Below are 22,384 nucleotides of genomic sequence, written 5' to 3' on the forward strand. Positions count from 1 at the left end.
CGTGGACTTTCTCTAGTTGCGGCAAGCAGGGGCTGCTCTTTGTTGTGGTGCGTAGGCTTCTCATTGCGGTGGCTTCTCTTGTTGTGGAGCACGGGCTCTAGGCGCGCAGGCTTCAGTAGCTGTGGTGCGTGGGCTCAGCAGCTGTGGTGCACAGGCTTAGCTGCTCCGCGGCACGTGGGATCTTCCCGGACCAGGGATCGAACCCATGTCCCCTGCATTGGCAGGCAGATTCTTAACCACTGCGCCACCAGGGAAGTCCCAACGTATCTTTAAAAGGGTCAAAAATTTGAGTCTGTTTCAACTTCTTTTTAATATTTCAAATATATATTTTATATACAAAAGTTTCTGAAAAATAAATATACTCGTAATCTTAAACGTAAGCAAAAAGAATAAAACCATAATAATATCCCTTAGAAATAATCATCGATAATTTGGTTATCTCTGATGGTAAGATTATGAGTGATTCCTTAAGTAATAAGTTCGTGTCTTCCTTTTAGTTTATCTAATTCTAACTTTAAAGGTTTAAGTCAATAAGCTCAGAATAGATTTTGAGCCCAAATTCATGGTACCAAAAATATTGTCAATCGTAGCTGCACACGCTCACCACTCTAAGTTCTTGCACCCATCAGCACAGTGTGATGGCTGACTGCAAGTGGAAGGGGTCACCCCCACTTATCATGAGACCAGAGTTATTCCTCCCCAGTGAATGCTGACCATCATTCATTTCACTGGACTAATGGTTCTCAAAATGCATCAGGATAACCTGGGGGGCTTGTTAAATTAACACACTGCTGGGCCTCACCTCCTGGCTTTCTCAGTCAGTAAGTCTGGGGTGGGGTCCACGCCTCTGCATTTCTAACAAGTTTCCAGTGTTGCTGATGCTGCTGGTCCAAGGACCACACTTTGAGAACTCAGACATTTAGACGTTACTTAGATGCTTACTACACTAAGCCAAGCACTAGGAATACAAAGATCCACAGGTCAAAGTTGCTGTCCTAGGAGCTCATAAATTGGAGAGGGAAAACAAACAGAAGACAATTTCAAGATACTGTCATTAGGACTGCACTTGAGATGTGCAACAAGCAGGAAACCAGAACAAAGGGAAGATCCTGGATTTGCTTGGAAGTCAAAAAGGGCTTTGCACAGAAAGTAGCACTTCAGCCAGATCTTGTAGTGTTAATGAACCATAGAGAGTTAGTCATTCCAAGAAGTAGGAAAGCATATACAGAGGCCTGGAGACAAAGAAGTGTCCTTCTAGAAAGGACAAATAATTTGAATGCATGAAATTTAGACTGTGAGGGGGAAAAGGAAAGTGAGAATAAAAAGGGAATGCCAGATCACGAAGGGCATCCTATGCCAGGCTGAGATGGTTAGGCTTTATCCTGAAGAGTCACTGGCAGTATTTAGGTATTTTAGAAAGACTGCTATCACAAAGGTGTGGAAGAGTGACTGACAAGGGTAGGTTTGGGAGTAAGGAGACTAGATAATAGACAATTACTGGAGTCCTAGCAAGAAATGAGGTAGGCCTGAACTAAAGTATTAGTGGTGTGGTGGGACAGCTGGACTCAAAGGCTGATTTGGCTGGGAGCTGGCAGAGAGGTTAAGGGAAACACAGAGGACAGAGAAATCCCTCCCTTGCCACAGCTATAGTCAAACGCCACCCCTCCTGTTCTACCACTTACCTTTCGGTGGTTGGTCCTAAGTCTTCCTTGCAAGCTTCCACCTCCCCCCCCGCCCCAATATTTGTGTTTCCCAGGGTTCCTTCTTCAGACCTCTATTCTTCTCGCTCTACATATAATTCTAGGGGAATCTCCACACAAGACTTCAATACCACCTATAATCTGGTGACTCATAGACTTCCTTCCAGCCTCAGTCTCTCCGGAACTACTTACTGGTCATCATTATTTGGATGTCCCATAAATAACTCACATTTCAATATGCACAGAAGTATTAATATCATTATCTTGCATTTTCCCCCCCAAACATTCACTTACATAATTATTAATAAGAGTCCAAGATCAAGGCCCTTATCCACTGTTCCCTCTATCTAGAACATACTCTTCTATGTGTTACCTAAGCTTCTTCGCAACTTCCCTCAAATATCACTTCCTCAGGTAGGCTGCTGTCCCTAACCACCTCATTTAAAATCACAACCTCAATCAATCAATCAATCAATCAATAAAATCACAACCTCCCAACACCCCTACTGCTTCTCTGCTTCTTGTTTTTTCTCCATTGAACTTACTAACATAATACGGCTTTTTCTTTTTTTTGCTTAGTCACTCCTTACCCCTCAAAACTCCAGAGGAACAGGCATTTTTGTGTTTTGATAACTGCTGCATCTCCAGTGCCTATTAACTCTTCATAGTGAAAAGTATATTCTTAATCCTCCTACACAGTAGTCACTGATAGACTGTCTCAAACAACAAAAAAATATGCCAAGATATTAATACAAGTTTCACAAATCCCTGAATGAACAAATGCAAATTCTGTCCCCTTACCCACTTAGGGAGGGTTCTTTTTTCTTTTTTTTTTTGGGCCGTGCCCTGTGGCATACAGGATCTTAGTTCCCCGATCAGGGGTCAGACCCATGCCCCCTGCAGTGGAAGCATGGAGTCTTTTTTTTTTTTAATAATTTTATTTATTTATTTTTGGCTGTGTTAGTCCTTTGTTGCTGCATGTGGGCTTTCTCTAGTTGCGGCGAGCGGGGGCCACTCTTCGTTGTAGCACACAGGCTTCTCATTGCAGTGGCTTCTCTTGTTGTGGAGCATGGGCTCTAGGCGCACAGGCTTCAGTAGTTGTGGCATGTGGGCTCAGTAGTTGTGGCTCGTGGGCTCTAGAGTGCAGGCTCAGCAGTTGTGGCACACGGGTTTAGCTGCTCCGTGGCATGTGGGATCTTTCCAGACCAGGGCTGGAACCTGTGTCCCCTGCACTGGCAGGCGGGTTCTTAACCACTGTGCTACCAGGGAAGTCCCAGCACGAAGTCTTAAGCACTGGACTGCTAGGGAAGTCCCGGGAGGGTTTTTAAACTTTAGTGTGCATTAATGCAAAAGCCTCAGAAGTCAGGACAGAAAAGGGATGAAATTTCAAGGCCATCAATGTACTTCTATATAAGAAAAATTAAAGGACTTTAATTTACCTCCCTTCGCCCACAGCCTACTCAAACAGAACCATCAGTGGCTTCTGCTTCCATCTCTATGGAAGCAGCAGTAGCAGCAAACACACAGTGCCTACCGTATGCATTTAACCAGCAGTAATTCCAACACAACCACAACTCTAGCGGAATGATGATTACCTCCCATTTGAGGATACCTGGGGCTCAGAATTGTTAAAGTATCTTATCCAAAGTCTCAAACAGGTAGGAAATGACAAGGCCAGGATCTGAATTCATATGAATTGAACTCCAAAGCACCCTCTTTCCAATATACAATAAACAATAATTAAATCTTTAGAAGACTATTAAACATACTGCTTATTATTTTTGTATTATGACAGAAGAATAAGACATTCCTGCTTCCAGGGGTCACTTATTTTCAGAAGAAAAAGAAAAATGATTTAATGCATTCCTCTCTGTGGGCAGCCTCTGAGTGATGGATGATTATGTTCCCATTCTCCTGATTCTACCTCTAAGGACTGGGAATGAAGTTTGTTTTACTATACTAGTAATTTCTTCTCTCTTGGAATTTTAAACCTTGGGGACCCATTTTAAGAAAAATTTTACAACATTAAATTTGGAAAAAAAGAGTACTGTCAAATAAATGGAATACGGTAAATATGGTAGTTAGAGATTTTTATATGGTAAATATGGTAGTTAGAGATTTTTTCCTCCCATTCTGTGATTTGAAATTTCTCATTTCTGGTAACAAATTACAAGTGTTCACAATGAGAATAAAGAACATTTCATAAACACACACGGGCTATAAGGAACTCTAACGACATCCTCTCTACTTAGAGATGAGGAAACTGAGGCCAGGCCACAGTCACAAAGACTGTGGGAGCATGGTGACAGTAACCCAAACCTCCCAAGAGAAACCAAGTCAACCTTCTCAAGAGTTCAACTCCCTTTTGTCCTCAGAAGAAAATATAATGAGGGAAGAAAAACAGAAGAATATCTTATTCTCAAGAATATTCTAAACCTAACAGAGAATATCCTCAAGATGTTTGAAGACGCACTTTGCTTGCTGAACAAAATCTTTCTGGGAACAAAATTTCTCCCCTCTTCAACTTTAACGACATTTGGAAATTATAGTTGGTTGAAAATTAAACATTCATATTTTACACATTTTAAAATAAGTCTTAGGCCTCAATTATAATGACCATTTTCTGCTGCTGTCACCTTTTTTTTTTTTAACATCTAAATGAACTCTGACATGATTTGTCTTGATGGTAAATGTAGACATCTGAAAATAGACTTCCTAAAATGTCTAAGAAGGCCAACGAAGACATACTCTGTAAACAAAGTCTCATTTGTTACCTACTATTTCCAGAAATCTCATCTGAGGTATTTGCAAAGATATAGTCTTGTTCTAGGGTTATACACATCTTCCAACCACATTATTTGTTGGACTGCTTTTTCTCTCTGTCTTAACCCATCAGCCTCCCAGTTCTCTTCTCTCACTACATAAACATACCACTCAAAAGTGAACATTCACCAAGTTCATACCACACTCTAATCCATTCCGCACCCTGCAGCTGAGTGATCTTCCTGAAACAATCATGCCACGCTCCCTCTTAAGACCCTGAAAGGGATTCTAGTTAATGATATTCATGCTGAAGTATTTAAAGGGAAATATACCAACATCTGCAATTTACTTTGAAATGCATTTTTTTTCATAGTTGCATGGTGGGACACATATGATAAGGCAAAAATAGTTAAATGTTAACGGAAGAATCTGGGTTTGGGTATATGAATATTAACTGTAAAATTCCTTCAACTTTTCTGTATGTTTGGAATTTTCATAAAATGTCAGAAAAAAAACCCTAAGGGTCTTCCTGCTGTTCTCGCAGTAAAGGGCAAACTGTAAAGGCCAATGTCCCTTGCAAAGGCCCCCTCACCTTTCCTGCCCATCTCTCACCATGTCCCACCACCTGCACGCTAGGCTCCAGCCATTCACAACTTCTTCCAGTGCAGCAGAGAGGCCTCGCTCTCTCAACTCTAAATCTTCGCACACACTTTCACTTCTTTCTGGAACATTCTTCCCCTCCCCTCACTGCACCTGGGAGAACCCTACCTTATCCTTCCTGTCTCAGTTTAGTCTCCTCTAAGAAGCTTTCTCTGACTCCAGAAGTCCGGTTAAGCATCCTCCTTTGTACTTCCACAACATACCACACACTTCATATACTTCACTGTAGTGTGTCAGCTTATTTGTGTGTTTCCTTCAGTGTGTCACGTCTGTCCCCTTCTTTCAACAAATATTCTCTGGGCAAGTTCTCTTAACAGTAAGCAAGATATAAAGTCCTTGCTTTTAAGATGCTTACAGGAAAAAAATTATCCCATTCTTAACGGGCACTTGCTTGCTTGCTCACCAAAACCAGAAACCATATCTTAGTCTCTTTGGGCTGCTATAACAAAAACACCATAGGCTGGGTGGCTTTAAACAACAGACATGTATTTCTAACAGTTCTGGAGGCTGGGAAGTCCAAGATCAAAGTGCTGGCAGGTTTGGTGTCTAGTAAGGGCTAGCTTCCTGGGTCAGGGACAGTTTTCTCACTGTGTCCTCACATGGCAGAAAGGGTGAGAGAGCTCTCTGGCATCTCTTTTGTAAGGGCCCTAACCCCATTCATGAGGGCTCCACCTTCATGACCTAATCATCTGCCAAAGACCCCACCTCCTAATGCCATCATATTGGGGGTTAGAATTTCAACATGAATTTGAGGGGACTCATTCACTCTATAGCATCTGTCCTATACAGAGAAGACCCTTTAGCAACATTCTTATTTCTTAATCACAACCACATGCAGTCTCTGTATTCATAACTATACCTCATCTGTCATTGCTTATCCTGGACCTTTACCACAATCTACTATAGTAATTCATCACTCATATCTATAAAATTTAAGCGGCTCCCTCTCATCAATAACAGATCATAAAACATACCTCCTTCACTAAACTTAGGAAAACTTTCTAGTCACTGTACCAAGCTGCCTTGCCACAGCCAATCTGAACTAAGTTTGAAGATACTAAAAAGTCCGTCATGAACCTCCTCTTTATTCTATTATACAATTAGAAGGATCAAAAAATGTTAAAATTCAGGATGTCTATGTTTGGAATTGATGGACATTTAAAAATCATCTTTAATGGCCTAACCATTCAATAAACAAAAGCCATTAAATTCCAAGTCATTTTTGGAAAACAAAACACAGAGCCTAATAGTATGAGTAAAATATAGTAAGAATTACATACATACTTCATTCTACCCAATTAATATACCTTTAGGGTGGCAAGTAGGGCAATGGGGCCTGTGTGGCTTCAAACAATGCTGAAAGAATGCACCTACGTAACATCTATGAACTTTAAGAAAGTTTTATCTTCAGTTCCTCAGCCTTCAGCTGGCAGTGAAACAGACACACCAGCATTAAGTGTGCCAGCCAAATAGTTAATGATCTGTAAACATATACTTGTACAAGTACAGAGTTCCTGTTTAAACAGACTAAGATGAAAGCCCTTCTACAAAGCACTCTTTAGTGAGGATGTTAAAATTATTCTCTAAATAGTTCATCTAAATTTGCATTTCCATATTAGGTTTTCTTAAAGAGGGCATATTTTAAAGGTGTTTTTAAAACAAATCAGGGAATTCCCTGGTGGTGCAGCAGTTAGCATCCCATGCTTTCACTGCTGATGGCCAAGGTTCAATCCCTGGTCAGGGAACTAGGATCCCACAAGTCATGGGGCACAGCAAAAAAAAACAAAAAAAAACCAAAAACCATAACTAGAGCTTCCAAGACAAGATGGCAGAGTAGAAGAATGTGAGCCCACCTTTTCTTACAAAAACACCAAAATCACAACTAACTGCTGAACAATCATCAACAAAAAAACGCTGGAACCTACCAAAAAAGATATCCTACATCCAAAGACAAAGAATAAGTCACAATGAGACAGTAAGAGGGGGCACAATCATGATAAAATCAAATCCCATACCCACTGGATGGGCGACCCACAAACTGAAAAACAATTATACCACAGAAGTTCTCCCACAGGAGTGAAAGTTCTGAGCCCCACGTCAGGCTCCCCAGCCTGCAGGTCTGGCAATGGGAGGAAAAGCTCCCAGAGAATCTGGCTTTGAAGGCCATCAGGGTTTGATTGCAGCAATTCCACAGGACTGGGGGAAACAGAAACTCCACTCTTGGAGGGTGCACACAAGGTTTCACACACATCAGGACCCAGGGGAAAAAGCAGTGGCCTCATAAGAACCTGGACCAGACCTACCTGCTGGTATTAGAGGGTCTCTTGCAGAGGTGAGGGGCAGCTGTGGCTCACTGCGGGGACAAAGACACCGGCAGCAGTAGTTCTGGGGAGTACTCAGGGGCGTGAGCCCTCCTGGAGGTGGCCATTTTCTCACCAAGACCTGGCCCCTCCCAACAGCCTGTAGGCTCCAGTGCTGGGACACTTCAGGTCAAACAACCAACAGGGTGGGAACACAGCCCCACCCATCAGCAGACAGACTAATACTTAAAGTCTTCCTGAGCACACAGCTCCCCACTAAACACACTCCATGACACAACCCTGCACACCAGAGGGACAACACCCACCTCCACCACCAAGGCAAGAGCCAGTTCCTCTGACCAGGAAGCCTCCACAAACCTCTTAGACACTTTCATCCACCAGGGGGCAGACAGCAGAAGCAAGAAGAACTACAACCCTGCAGGCTGCAGAATGGAAACCACAATCACAGTAAGTTAGAGAAAATGAGATGGCAGAGGAAAATGTCCCAGATGGAGGAACAAGATAACACCCCAAAAGAACTAAGTGAAGTGGAGATAGGCAATCTACCTGAAAAAGAATTCAGAGTAATAATAGTAAAGATGAGCCGAGATCCTGGAAAAAGAATGGAGGGACAGATCGAGAAGATACAAGAAATGTTTAACAAAGACCCAGAAGAACTAACGAACAAACAGAAATGAACAATAAATAACTGAAATTAAAAATACACTAGAAACAAACAATAGTAGAATAAATGAGACAGAAGAACAGATAAGAAGACAGAATGGTGGAAATCACTGCCACAGAACAGAATAAAGAAAAAAAGAATAAAAAAATGAAGACAGTCTAAGAAACCTCTGGGACAACACTAAACACACCAACATTCGCATTAGAGGGTTCCCAGAAGGAGAAGAGAGAGAGAAAGGACCTGAGAAAACATTTGAAGAGATAATAGCTGAAAATTTTCCTAACATGGGAAAGGAAACAGTCACCCAAGTCCAGGAAGCACAGAGAGTCCCAGGCAGGATAAACCCAAGGTGGAACATGCTGAGACACGCAGCAATCAAACTGACAAAAATTAAAGACAAAAAATATTAAAAGTAATAAATAATATACAAGGCAATTCCCATAAGGTTATCAGCTGATTTCTCAGCAGAAACTCCACAGGCCAGAAGGGAGTGGCATAATATATTGAAAGTGATGAAAGGGAAGAACCTACAACCAAGAATACTCTACTCAGCAAGGTTCTCATTCAGATTTGACAAGCAAAAGCTAAGAAAATTCAGCATTTCCTCTAAGATCAGGAACAAGACAAGGATGTCCACTCTCACCACTTTTATACAACATAGTTTTGTAAGTCCTAGCCACAGCAATCAGAGAAGAAAAAGAAATAAAAGGAATCCAAATTGGAAAAGAAGTGAAACTGTCACTGTTTGCAGATGACATGATACTATACATATAAAATCCTAAAGATACTACCAGAAAACTACTAAAGCTCATCAATGAATTCGGTAAATTTGCAGGATACAAAATAAATACACAGAAATCTATTACATTTCTATACACTAACAAAGAAAGACCAGGAAAAGAAATTAAAGAAACAATCCTATTTACCACTGCATCAAAAAGAATAAAACACCTAGGAATAAACCTACGTAAGGAGGCAAAAGACCTGTACTCGGAAAACTAAGACACTGATGAAAGAAATCGAAGATGACACAAACAGATGCAAAGATATGATATACCATGTTCTTGTACTGAAAGTATCAATACTGTCAAAATGACTATACTACCCAAGGCAATCTACAGATTTAGTGCAATCCCTACCAAATTACCAATGGCATTTTTCACAGAACTAGAACAAAAAAATTTTTAATTTGTATGGAGACACAAAAGACCCCAAATAGCCAGAGCAATCTTGATAAAGAAAAACGGAGCTGGAGGAATCAGGCTCCCTGACTTAGACTATACTACAAAGCTACAGTCATCAAAACAGTTTGATACTGGCACAAAAACAGAAATATAGATCAATGGAACAGGATAGACAGCCCAGAAATAAACCCACACACCTATGGTCAATTAATCTACAACAAAGGAGGCACGACTATACAGTGGAGAAAAGACAGTCTCTTGAATAAGTGGTGCTGAGAAAACTGGACAGCTACCTGTAAAAGAATGAAATTAGAATATCCTTTAACACCATACACAAAAAAAACCTCAAAATGGATTAAAGACCTAAACGTAAGACCTGACACTATAAAACTCTTAAGAGGAAAACATAGGAAAAACACTCTGACATAAATCACAGCAATATCTTTTTTGATCCCTTTCCTAGAGTAGTAGAAATAAAAACAAAAATAAACAAATGGGACCTAATTAAACTCAAAAGCTTTTGCACAGCAAAGGAAACCATAAACAAAATGAAAAGACAACCCATAGAATGGGAGAAAATATTTGCAAATGATGCAAGGGATTTAAACTCCAAAATCTACAAACAGCTCATTCAGCTCAATATCAAAGAAGCAACCCAATCCAAAAGTGGGCAGAAGACCTAAATAGACATTTCTCCAAAGAAGACATACAGATAGCCAAGAGACACATGAAAAGATGCTCAACATCACTAATTATTAGAGAAACGCAAATCAAAGCTACAACGAGGGACTTCCCTGGTGGCGCAGTGGTTAAGAATACGCCCGCCAATACAGGGGACATGGGTTCGAGCCCTGGTCCAGGAATATCCCACATGCCATGGAGCAACTAAGCGTGAGTGCCACAACTACTGAGCCTGCGCTGTGGAGCCTGTGAGCCACAACTACTGAGCCTGTGTGACACAACTACTGAAGCCCGCACACCTAGAACCTGTGCTCTGCAGTAAGAGAAGCCACCACAATGAGAAGCCCGTGCACTGCAACGAAGTGTAGTGCCCGCTCGCCACAACTAGAGAAAAGCCTACGCGCAGCAACGAAGACCCAATGCAGCCAAAGGGAAAAAAAATGCAATGAGATATCACTTTACACCACTCAGAATGGCCATCATCAAAAAGTCTACAAACAATAAATGCTGGAGAGGGTGTGGAGAAAAGGGAACCCTCCTATGTTGGTGGGAATGTAAATTGGTACAGTCACTATGGAGAACAGTATGGAGGTTCCTTAAAAAACTAAGAACAGAGCTACCATATGATCCAACAATCTCACTCCTGGGTATATATCCAGAGAAGACCAAGGTTCAAAAGGACACACGCACCCCAATGTTCAATGCAGCGCTGTTTACAATACCCAGGACATGGAAGCAACCTAAATGTCCATCAACAGAGGAATGGATAAAAAGGATGCAGTACATATATACAATGGAATATTACTCAGCCATTAAAAAGAATGAAATAATGCCATTTGCAGCAACATGGATGGACCTGGAGATGATCATACTAACTGAAGTAAGTCAAACAGATAAAGACAAAATATCATATGATATCACTTATATGTAGAATCTATAAAAATGATACAGTGGGGCTTCCCTGGTGGCGCAGTGGTTAAGAATCTGCCTGCCAATGCAGGGGACACGGGTTTGAGCCGTGGTCCAGGAAGATCCCACATGCCACGGAGCAACTAAGCCCATGCGCTACAACTACTGAGCCTGTGCTCTAGAGCCCGCAAGCCACAACTACTGAAGCCCACACACCTACAGCCCGTGCTCCACAACAAGAGAAGGCACTACAATGAGAAGCCCGTGCACCGCAAAGAAGAGTGGCCCCTGCTAGCCACAACTAGAGAGAGCCTGCGTGCAGCAACTAAGACCCAATGCAGCCATAAATTAATTAATTAATTAATTAATTTAAAATATGATACAAATGAACTTATACACAAAACAGAAACAGACTCATAGAATGAAACAAACTTATGGTTACCAAAGGGGAAAGGCGGGCGGGTTGAGGGTGGGGGGTGGTGATGGAGATAAATTGGGAGTTTGGGATTGACATGTACACACAACTATTTTTTTTTTTTTTTTTTAAACTGTTCTTAAATTTATTTATTTTTGGCTGTGTTGGGTCTTCGTTTCTGTGCGAGGGCTTTCTTTGGTTGTGGCGAGCGGGGGCCACTCTTCATCGCAGTGCGCGGGCCTCTCACTGTCACGACCTCTCTTGTTGCGGAGCACAGGCTCCAGACGCGCAGGCTCAGTAGTTGTGGCTCACGGGCCTAGTTGCTCCGTGGCATGTGGGATCTTCCTGGACCAGGGCTCGAACCCGTGTCCCCTGCATTGGCAGGCAGATTCTCAACCACTGCGCCACCAGGGAAGCCCCACACAACTATTTTTAAAATAGATAACCAACAAGGACCTACTGTATAGCACAGGGAACTCTGCTCAACATTCTATAATAACCTAAATGGGAAAAGTATTTGGAAAAGAATAGATACATGTATATGCATAACTGATTCATTTTGCTATACACCTGAAACTAACACAACATTGTTAATCAACTATACCCCAACATAAAATAAACATTTTTTAAAAACTAACTTTTCATTAGATCAAATTCTATTATAATAAAGTTATTTTCATGTCCTCATCCAGGCACTGGGCAACTTTTTCTGTAAGGGACTAGACAGCAATATTGTAGGCTTCGCAGGTCACATAAGGTCTCTGTCACATATTTATCTTTAGTTCCCCCCCCAACTCTTTAAAAATGTAAAAAACAAACCAACCCCATTCTTAGCTTGCTGGCCATACTAAAACAGTCTATAGGCCAAACCCTGTCCTAGTGGATGGACCAAAAGGAGGAAAGATTTGTTGATCCAATTACAGTGAAATTCTCCATAGCAAATAAGCCCGTATTTCAAATTATTTGTCTGAACCCTATTCAGATAAGTCACTCTCTGTGAGTGAACCAAGTACAGGGTCCAAGCACTCAAAAGAACTTCGGTTTTACCATAAAGTAGTAACAGCCATCAACTCTCACTTCTCAGCTCAAATTTGAAAACCAAATTGATTACAAAAGAAAAACTCCACACAAAGTCACCAAAACAGTATAGAGGTAAAGGTGTGCTCATGATATTGTTTTATGTCCTCAAAACATCTAATTCAGCAATACGATGTACTGTCCATAAACTTTATAATGATAATTTAATTAATGAATTAAATACGTGAAGATCTAGGAGATGTGATTTCCAACTATAACATCGTCACCATTAGATGTGTGAACCCGGACAAGTCAGGTATTTCCATTTGCTCCCTGTCTTCTAAACAGAGGGGGAGGTAAATCCAGACAATCTTTAAAGTGATGGATTTAAAATTCTTTGACTATTACAATTCATACCTCCTTGATCAGTGATACACTAGAAAAAAAATTTTTTTATAAGACATCAACAGTGTTTTAAAAAGACAACATAAAAACATGAATCATGAAAATGAGCAGTCAGAACACTAAGTACACACAATACGTTAGCAACAGCTATCTTGAACACTTCCCATGTATGCCACTGTTTGAAGTGTTTTACAAACATTACCTCATACAATCCTCACGATAATCCTAAAAGGCAAACAGTATAATCTGAAAGATTAAGCAATTTGCTAAAGAAGGGTCAGGATTTAAATCCAGCAATGCTCCTCCACACTACTGTCACTGTCACTGATCGGGAGCAGCTTCCAGTCTTCTCCCCCCAGCTCAAGACAGACAGGGATGACAAAAGGTAAAATTTAGCAGCACTCTGCCTCCCTTTCCTCCCAGTTTCCTTTCCTGCTATCATGGAAAGCTGAAGCACTGTACTCTTCTTGCTCAGCACAGGTCTGTGTGCCTGATGCCTGCTTTCTATGCAGACCTTTGATTCACACTTTCACACTTCTGTAGGAAACTTTATGGTCCACAGCATCATGACAGAGAGAATTCTAACCTGCCATATTCCTTCTTTATCCAAGTAAGATACCAACATTGTAAAATTAACATTTTTGATTTGACTTTGTATGATATAAAATAAATTATCCTATTTTACCTGAAAGCTCTGGTGACAAGAGCCATGAGGAGTCATCACTGGAGGTACTTTTGGGCTTGGACCTTCTTCATGGCCTTCCATAAATTATCTGATGACCCAGATAGGGTGGGGGGTTTTGATCTGCTGTCCATCTCACAAAGAGCATCTCCTCCCTTGCCTCAGCCGGCAAGAGCAGGGAGAAACTTAACCAGCTGTAGCATCTGCACCCGGTGATTCAAGACTACCTCCCTCCAATACGTCAAGGAGTGCACGGACAGTGGAAAGTTAGACAAACCCAACCCTGAATCCTAGCTCAGCTGTGTAACCTGGGGTTCAAAGCCCTCTTCTCCAAAACAGTGAACATGCTACATAGTAAAGCACCTAGCAGAACACTCAAGTAACAAGCATAATATATGATACTCCCACCCCATCAGTTGGCCAAAGCCCTACCTTTGAATATCATCATTCAGCAATCCACATCACATTAAAAAATAGAACTTATTCCTTTATCATTTCTCTCACTCTTGCAGCCTGACTAGACATGAACTGAAAACCACTGAGTTTAATTCAATAAACATTCACCAAGGCCAACAAGTGCTGATCCCAATGGTTATTAACAGTTCCTATGCTCCAGAAGGTCAAAGTCACACTAATGCAATAGTTCTTAATTAACAAACATGAAATATATTTTACAATAAAATTGCCTTTAAATTAACATGCCAATTTTTAACCTACCTACCAGATAGGCAAAGATTAAAATGAATAATCCTTGGTGTCAGCAATAGTGCTAGACAAACAAGTACTTTCACATACTGATGGTGGGAATGTAGAATGGTACAGCTTTCCAAAAATACTGTTTAGTAATATACAAAAAGACTTAAAATATATATACTTTTGACCCAGCAATTCAACTTACAAGAATTTATCCCAAAGATAATATTTGGCAAGTGGAAAATGGGGTATAACAATAATAATCTGTTTACCAATCTTATAATTATGATAGAGCCATATATTTTATTCAGTCATTAAAAGGGAAGAAATCCATATCTACTGCCACGCAAAAAAACCCTCTGATACATAAAGAAAAAACATCTGACTTCAAAATACAAGGTATGAGCCTATTTTGTTTAAAAAACAAATATACACATAGAAAAAATGAACATTCCTATCCTCATAAATTTTTTTTTCTCTCTCTCTGGCGAGAAACATGTATTACTTTTATAATTTAAAACAGTGAATACTAATTTTAAGAGGAAGGTATGTTACACATAATTTCTTTCAGTTCTTTTAATCCCAGGAACTATGAAAGAATCTCAGTTAGGAGGCTGTAATTTGCCCACATTCCCACAGCTTCGAATGGTAGGAAGGGCTGACTCCCACACCTGGGGGGCCTCTAGTTAACGACTCTTCCACACCTGAGCACCCTGGGCCTTTTCACCACGTTCTTAGCTACAGCAACACGTTCCCTTAGTCCTGCAGTGTCCTCCTCCCCACCCTACTTAGCAAAATTTTACTCAGATACCACCTTTTCCATAAAAACTTATGTAAGCTATTTAGCAATTATTTCAGACTGGCATTTGATTTTTTTACTATATACTTTGAGTCCTTCCCCACAGAAGGTTATAAGCTCCTGGAGGGCTTGGACCTAGTGAGCCCCGTTTCCTCCAGATGACCCAGGAGAGCATTTTATGCACAGCACGTTCTAATAAATGCTTGATGAACAAATAAATAAAGAGGTTACCTGTGAAGTCTAACAGCCACTGCCCTGACTTTAGAAATAAGGCCCCAAAATGTTAGTCCATGGTCACTCAATAGCAACAGTCCCATGCTGAACTTGGGTCTTTTCTTTTTCCCAACTCAAAGCTCCTGTGTGTTTTGCATTTTCAAAGTACTTTTGCTGACCTTCTCTCACATGGACTTCACACCAGCTGAATTACCACTGTACTGGTTGACATCTGTAGTTCTTCCAGCTCTGTTTTCTGTTTTTGACAGCAGCACTAAGGGGAAATATATGAACCACTCTTGACATTTCTTAAACCTGCATTGAAACTATACCTCTAGCTGGAATAAAGTAAAAGCTGGTCATCAATCATCCAACGTTTATTTACTGAGCACCTATTAGGGGCGAAACATCATATTCCATTAACCAGAAACCTCTATTAACTGGCACCTGTGCTTACTGATAAAATTGATGCCCGTAATAGTCTAAAGCAGGGGTCTACAAATGAGCCCACAGGCCAAATCTGGTCTGCTGCCTGTTTTATTTATTTATTTATTTTTAAAAATTTATTTATTTATTTTTGGGTGTGTTGGGTCTTCGTTTCTGTGCGAGGGCTTTCTCTAGTTGGGGCAAGCGGGGGCCACTCTTCATCGTGGTGCGCGGGCCTCTCACTGTCGCAGCCTCTCGTTGCGGAGCACAGGCTCCAGACATGCAGGCTCAGTAGTTGTGGCTCACAGGCCCATTTGCTCCGCGGCATGTGGGATCTTCCCAGACCAGGGCTTGAACCCGTGTCCCCTGCATTGGGAGGTGCTGCCTGTTTTTGTAAATAAAATTTTACTAAATACTGCCACACCCATCCACTTATGGATTATCTATGGCTCTTTGGGGGGCTACAAGGGCAGAGTTGAGTAGTTACAACAGAGACCATTATGGCTCACAGAGCCTGGATTATTTACTATGTGGCCTTAATAGATTGCTGACCATCATAAAATATCAATATGCCATTGGACTCTCAAAAACATTTTATATTTTTTAGCAGTAGTGACACATAACAGGCAATAGTTTCGTTAATCCTTTGAAAATTACCAGTCCAGTATCGCATATGTGGTAACACTATTCCTTGCATCACATTCCCATAACCAATCATGCCAGAAAACAGCATCTACTGATAAAAATCTGTGTTTCCCACAAGTCATATAACCTTGGGGATCTTTAATCCCAGCTTCTCCCAAAATTAAGTTTCTGACTGAACAATCTCATTATTTTTAGAGTAAAGTCCTCACACAGAAAACCATTCACTTCCTTGACAAGTTACTTCTCTGAACAGATCTCTAGTCCAGTGTATATCTTAAGGTTTCCTACTTGCAATAATTCAAACATAATAGAAACTAGTTTTACTCCTGATGATGCTCAGTATTTTGTGGGGCTTTGTTTGGCTGCACATTATCCTGAATTATCACCTTCGGGAAAAATGCAGACTCGAGATTTCTTCCCTGAGTGGAATCAAACAGCCCACGTATACAAAGAAATACTTTATTAATTTAAACCCAATTGCAATATGTTCTCAAAACATTTCTTTAAAAATATACAACTCACAAGCTTTACAATTAGAAATAATTACAGAATGTCAGAAGAGATAAGACTTGAGATGACTGAATCCAAATATCTTAATTTACAGATGAGAAAGATGAGGCTTACATGATTTACCGAAGGGCCAACTAGTTTTCATTAATTCATGCTGGCCTTAAATCAGGAAGTTATACTGATGTCTTATCTATAAGCCAGGCACTGTGCTGGGGTCCAGGGCTACATATGTATCTTCACAGACAATGAATTCAATTAATCTTTATCAGTAAGATTTTTTTGCAGTGAGACAGATTATGTCACGAGAATCAGATAAAATTCCTTAATAACTGCTAAACATCTTTCTGCGTTTCCTACAAAGAAAGCTCTCTTTCTGTAGAGAGGCAGTCCAGTGGAGCCAGGCTGCACAATTCAGAATCCTGATGTTGCCCCTTTCTGGCTATGTAACCTCACAGCAATTTAATTAACAGCTCTGTGTTTGTTTCCTGATCTTTAAGGGGATAATCACGGTATGTAAACAGTCCTTATGTGGCTGGTACAGGTAAGTGCTCTATAAATTTTAGGTATCATTGTTGTTGTTATTTTCCTTAGGTAGTTTTCTTACCAAAACATGGTTAAGTAACCAAGGTATGAAGAAAGTGCCCTCAAAAACAGCTATTGAAATACATGTAATTACAATCTCTGTAGTAAAGTTTGATTAAATATAAAGGGTAAAGAGAAAAAAACAGTTCTTCAAAGGACCATTTATAAGTTAAATCCTACTTAAAATACATGCACAAGGAATTTTGCCTTTTAGGGACTTCCCTGGTGGTCCACTGGTTATGAATCCACCTTCCAATGCAGGGGACGCAGGTTTGATCCCTGGTCGGAACTCAGATCCCACATGCAGTGGGGCAACTAAGCCAGCGCGCCACAACTACTGAGCCCGCGCGCTCCAGAGCCCACAAGCCCTCACGCCACAGCGAAAGACCCTACGTGCCACAACTAAGACCCAACGCAATCAAATGAATAAATAAATATTAAAAAAAGTTTTTCCTTTTAATATTAAGAACAAACAAGTTCATTCTCAAAATCTTTCATGAAACAATGGTTAAATGCTAATGCCATAGTGTTTCTGGGTTTCACTAGGGGTCAGGCCCGGATAGAGTAAATGACTGCTTCAACATAAATGCCATGGCAACAGACGTGTCCCTCATTAAGCTACATCCTAGAATCCAACAAATATTTGGATTTTACTTTAAAATAATCATTAGTATTTTTACTCAAAGATGGCCTTTTAAAAAAGTTATGCAGTAGGAAGAGTACGTGGCACTTACTACCTTGAAGGAACTTCTATCAAGTTGGAAAACCAAGCCAGAGCCACAGAAGGCACGGTCTTTACAGCTGTGTGACCTCGGAAAACTCACTGAACAGGTCTCTAAGATTCAGTACCTCATCTATAATTGGTGTTAGCATCTATCTCCCAGGTTTTGGGGGGAATGGGGAAAGGGGGACAGAGGAGGCAAACTAAGATTCGTATGAAAATGCTTTGAGGATGGCTTACACACATGCACACATTGCTAGTTCTGACCCCTTTCACCCACAGGCAGTGGGAGGGGAGGCCGTGTAGCAAGGTAAAGTTAAACTGCAATTTGTGTTTGGGGTACTTAAGCCTTGATCAATGTTCCTATTCTATACAGTTGCTGGAAACGTAAAACCTTGTTATAGTCTCAGATTTGGTTTTTTAAATACGAGACTCCAGAGATCACCGTAATTCATGAAAGACATATTAGGGCCAAGCATCCTCCTGCCTAGCACCTTCAAACTCATAACAAAGAAAACCACAATCCCTATTTCTCTATTTCTCCCCTCTACCAGCATAAACTGAATGCGGCCATAATATGTGATGGTAAAATGTCTTTAAGAAATCTTTAGAGGTATTCTAGAAAATTAACCCTATTTATGTAATCAGTATAAAAATCTGTTATCAGCTTTTTCCAAAGCTGAAAAGGACTTTGATGAAAGTCCCAATAGGAACAGTACTCAAAAAATTTTTTTAATTTTAAGCTTGTATAACTTGATACTAGATGGAGCTTTATGAACTATTAAGCTCATATAAGGGACTTCCCTGGTGGTCCAATGGTTAAGACTCTGCACTTCCACTGCAAGGGGCACAGGTCTGATCCCCAGTTGGGGAATTAAGATCCTGCGTGTCGCATGGTGGGGCCAAAAAGTAAAATAAATTAAAAAAAAAAAGCTTATATAAAAGGAAATTTAATCTGTTCTAAGTTTGGAAGGATGGAGGTCTAGAGCCTCTAAATATATTCAGCCATATGCACTGACCCAGTGTCAAAGGCAGATTAAAAAAAGGGTTTAAAAAAAAAAGCATGGTGCAACCTCAGTGCAAATTAGGAACGTTAAGAAATGAACAAAACTGTCACTTTTGTTTCACTAAAAACAGAACCATCTAACTAACATCTAGTGCACAGGAATAACTGGGAGGAACTTATAAAATGAAAACAAAATTCAGGAATCTTATCTTTACAATGGCAGTATTTGAAAAGAAGTCTTATTTAACTTAGAGTATTTGAAACATAACCCACTTCAATGAGGTCACTTTGTGTTAGGTCCATTTTAGTTTAGCGCTTAATAGTAATTTGTTTAAACTAGTAACCTGAAAACATTTTCTGAACTTTTTTTTGCTCTTGGATCCTAATCTATCTCTGCCCTATAAATATCAGTTAGGTAGGCACTAACTCAATTTTTAAAAAGAGTTCTGATAAACTATTTTCTAATCCAGTTAAGAGACTCATCACAAAAAGTCACTGTGCTGTTATCACTTCACAAACATTATCTCATTCAGTTCTCCCCATAACACTAGGAAGTAGGCATTATTATTTCTATAACATCCATTTTAAGGAAGAAGAAATTGAGGGTCATAGAAGTCAAAGAACTTGCTTAAGATCATAGGACTAGTATGTAATAGGGTCATGAATGAATCCAGGTGAATCCGCAGTAGGTACTTTCAATCACATTAAAAGCAAAGGTAGCGGGACTTCCCTGGTGGCGCAGTGGTTAAGAATCTGCCTGCCAATGCATGGGACACGGGTTTGAGCCCTGGTCTGGGAAGATCCCACATGCCGCGGAGCAACTAAGCCCGTGCGCCACAGCTACTGAGCCTGTGCTCTAGAGCCTGTGAGCCACAACTACTGAGCCTGCGTGCCACAACTACTGAAACCCACGCACTGCAATGAAGAGTAGCCCCCGCTCACCGCAACTAGAGAAAGCCCTCACGCAGCAACGGAGACCCAATGCAGCCAAAAATAAAAATAAATAAATAAAATTTAAAAAAAAAAAAAAAAAAAAAGCAAAGGTAGGGACTTCCCTGGTGGTACAATGGTAAAGAATCTGCCTGCCAATGCAGGGGACCCGGGTTCGAGCCCTGGTCCGGGAAGATCCCACATGCTGTGGAGCAACTAAGCCCGTGTGCCACAACTACTGAGCCCACGTGCCACAACTACTGAGCCTGCATGCCACAACTACTGAGGCCCGCGCGCCTAGAGCCTGTGCTCCACAACAAGAGAAGCCACCGCAATGAGAAGCCCACACACCGCAACAAAGAGTAACCCCCGCTCGCCGGAACTAGAGAAAGCCAGAGCACAGCACCGAAGACCCAACATGGCCAAAAATAAAAATAAATAAATAAAGTGATATATATTAAAAAAAAACAAAACAAAGGTAACACTAATTTTTCAACTAGCTCCAGTAACTTTAAATAAATAACGCCAAGAATCATATATTGTAGATTGTCAAGAGTTCATGAAAAATAATTTGTTTCTACCTAAACATTCCCATTAAAAGCGGACCCTGACAAGTATCATTTGACTTCTTTGTTTCCCTTCCTGTTTTTAAATGAACATTAAAAAGTCTTGAGACATCAATACCAAAGTTTTAAAATTCAACGATCATCCTATAAGCCAAACTTCAAATTTTCACATCTAAAGAATATGAAAGAATCTCTAAGTTACTTTGGAGCTAAGCCTGCAAAAATGTGAACCTGTGAATTGTTCTCCACGTCCACCCCCAGAGTCAGTAAAGAAACAAAATACTTCCAGAGAGCAGAGGGAATATAGAACAATCAGGAGATTTGAGACATTAGACCATTTCTCCTTATTACACCCATCAGGCCGAAGGGACTGAACGAGAAAGGTAAACGTTTACTGCACTTTACAAATTTCAGAATTATAAGTGACAGTGAAAAAGACAGCTGCAACACGAGCCCACTGTACCCGTAAAAGCTGAATCAAATAATTACATTTATCACGACTACACCAGGTCTCATTTCTAGCTTCTGTAAATTATACAAAGAGCCGGCTATTAAATATTGATGGCATGCCATTTGCACTGGAGCTATCGCGAAGAGCCTCCTGCTACCAATTTTTGTCATGAAAGAAAAACCATCCTTATTTTCTAGGTAAACCCCAAGCCACCAGAATCTCTCAGATGGGCTATCGCATTGTCCTTCCCGGAGGAAGCTGTCAGGGCCAACCCCACAAACCCAGGGGAGGAGAAACTTTCAGGGGAGGGCGGGTCCCTGCAGGTCCCGGGGCAGGGGTCCCTGTTCTCCTTCTCCCCCAGCTGTCAGCCACAGGTCGGGCGGCGGGGCGGGGCCAGCCCCGGCTGTCCGCACAAAGCGAGCCAGAGAGCGGCGGGCGGACTCAGACCCAGGCCACGCTGGGGGGCCGCGCAGGGCGGAGCAGGTCGGGGCACTTACCCAGCAGCAGCACGTTCTTCCCCGCGGGGAGCTTGGAGCGCGAGCGGGTGGAGACCTCGCTGAGGATGCAGGACCTGGCGGGGAGCAAGGCGCACGCTCAGGCTGGAGCCCCGCGAGGGAGAAACGGCACCAGCCTCGCGCGCCCGGGCGGGGGCGGCCGAGAACGCGGCGGCCTGGGCCGGGCGCCGAGCTCCGGCGGGCACGCGACCCCGGGGCGTCCCCGGCCCGGGGGTACCGGGGAAGGGTGCGGTCCTTACCAAAGGTTCTGCCCGTCCTCGTCGTCCCCTGCCGCGGCGCCGCCGTTGCCCGAGGTTAGCTCGTTGGCCAAGGGGCCGCCCGTGTAAGTCGAGGTTAATCCCCCCGGAGAGGAACCGAAAGAGCCGACTCGCCCCACAGCCGCCATCTTGGTCGGGAATCTCACCGGTCCCGGCAAAGCTGAATGAGCCAGGCGGCGGCGGCGGCGGCGGCGGCGGAGGCGAGAACCCGGATATGCAGCGTTTGGCGCACGGCGGCGGGGCGGGGCCTGCGGGGGTGGGGCCCAGGCCCTGCAGGGACTGACGGAGCGAAAGACGGCGAACTGCGCGTGCGTAGCAGGCCGCCAGCCGGCGAGGAGGAGATGCGCGTGCGCAGGTGGCCCGGCGGGCTGCCGTGCTGCAGACCTAATCGTCCTGAGCTCAGCGGGCTGAAGTGCTTCCCGCCACCCCCTCCGCAGCCCTAGGCTGCAGCTGGGCGCGCTGGGGTGTGTCAGGTGAACAGTGCTCCCTCCCACTCTTCAGTCGGGTCCACAAACCCCGCAGCGGGTGTGGAATTGCTGCACTGTCATTGCCGTCCCGCCGGCTGCAGTTGGAATTGGTTGTTCTTTGTACGTAATACAGAAGAGATTCCTAATTTCATCCTGGAATCTCTTTTCACCATTGTTCTGCAAATTCTCTGCCTCATTCCTG

General features: G+C 42.1%; 1 protein-coding gene across 1 annotated transcript in view; it reads right to left on the reverse strand.

Moving 5' to 3' along the window:
- The window catches only part of DYNC1LI1 (dynein cytoplasmic 1 light intermediate chain 1), a 46,992-nt gene extending 24,980 nt beyond the window's left edge, over positions 1 to 22,012 (reverse strand). The window contains exons 1-2 of the mRNA XM_059939076.1: positions 21,698 to 22,012; positions 21,441 to 21,514 (exon numbers count right to left, since the gene is read on the reverse strand). Of these exons, the coding sequence (XP_059795059.1) occupies positions 21,441 to 21,514; positions 21,698 to 21,843 (220 nt within the window). The 5' untranslated portion in view covers positions 21,844 to 22,012. The remainder of the gene's footprint in view (positions 1 to 21,440; positions 21,515 to 21,697) is intronic.
- Positions 22,013 to 22,384: the final 372 nt, after the last annotated feature.

The sequence above is a fragment of the Balaenoptera ricei genome, chromosome 11 (assembly GCF_028023285.1).
Source record: "Balaenoptera ricei isolate mBalRic1 chromosome 11, mBalRic1.hap2, whole genome shotgun sequence".
NCBI classification, from domain to species: Eukaryota; Metazoa; Chordata; class Mammalia; order Artiodactyla; family Balaenopteridae; genus Balaenoptera; species Balaenoptera ricei.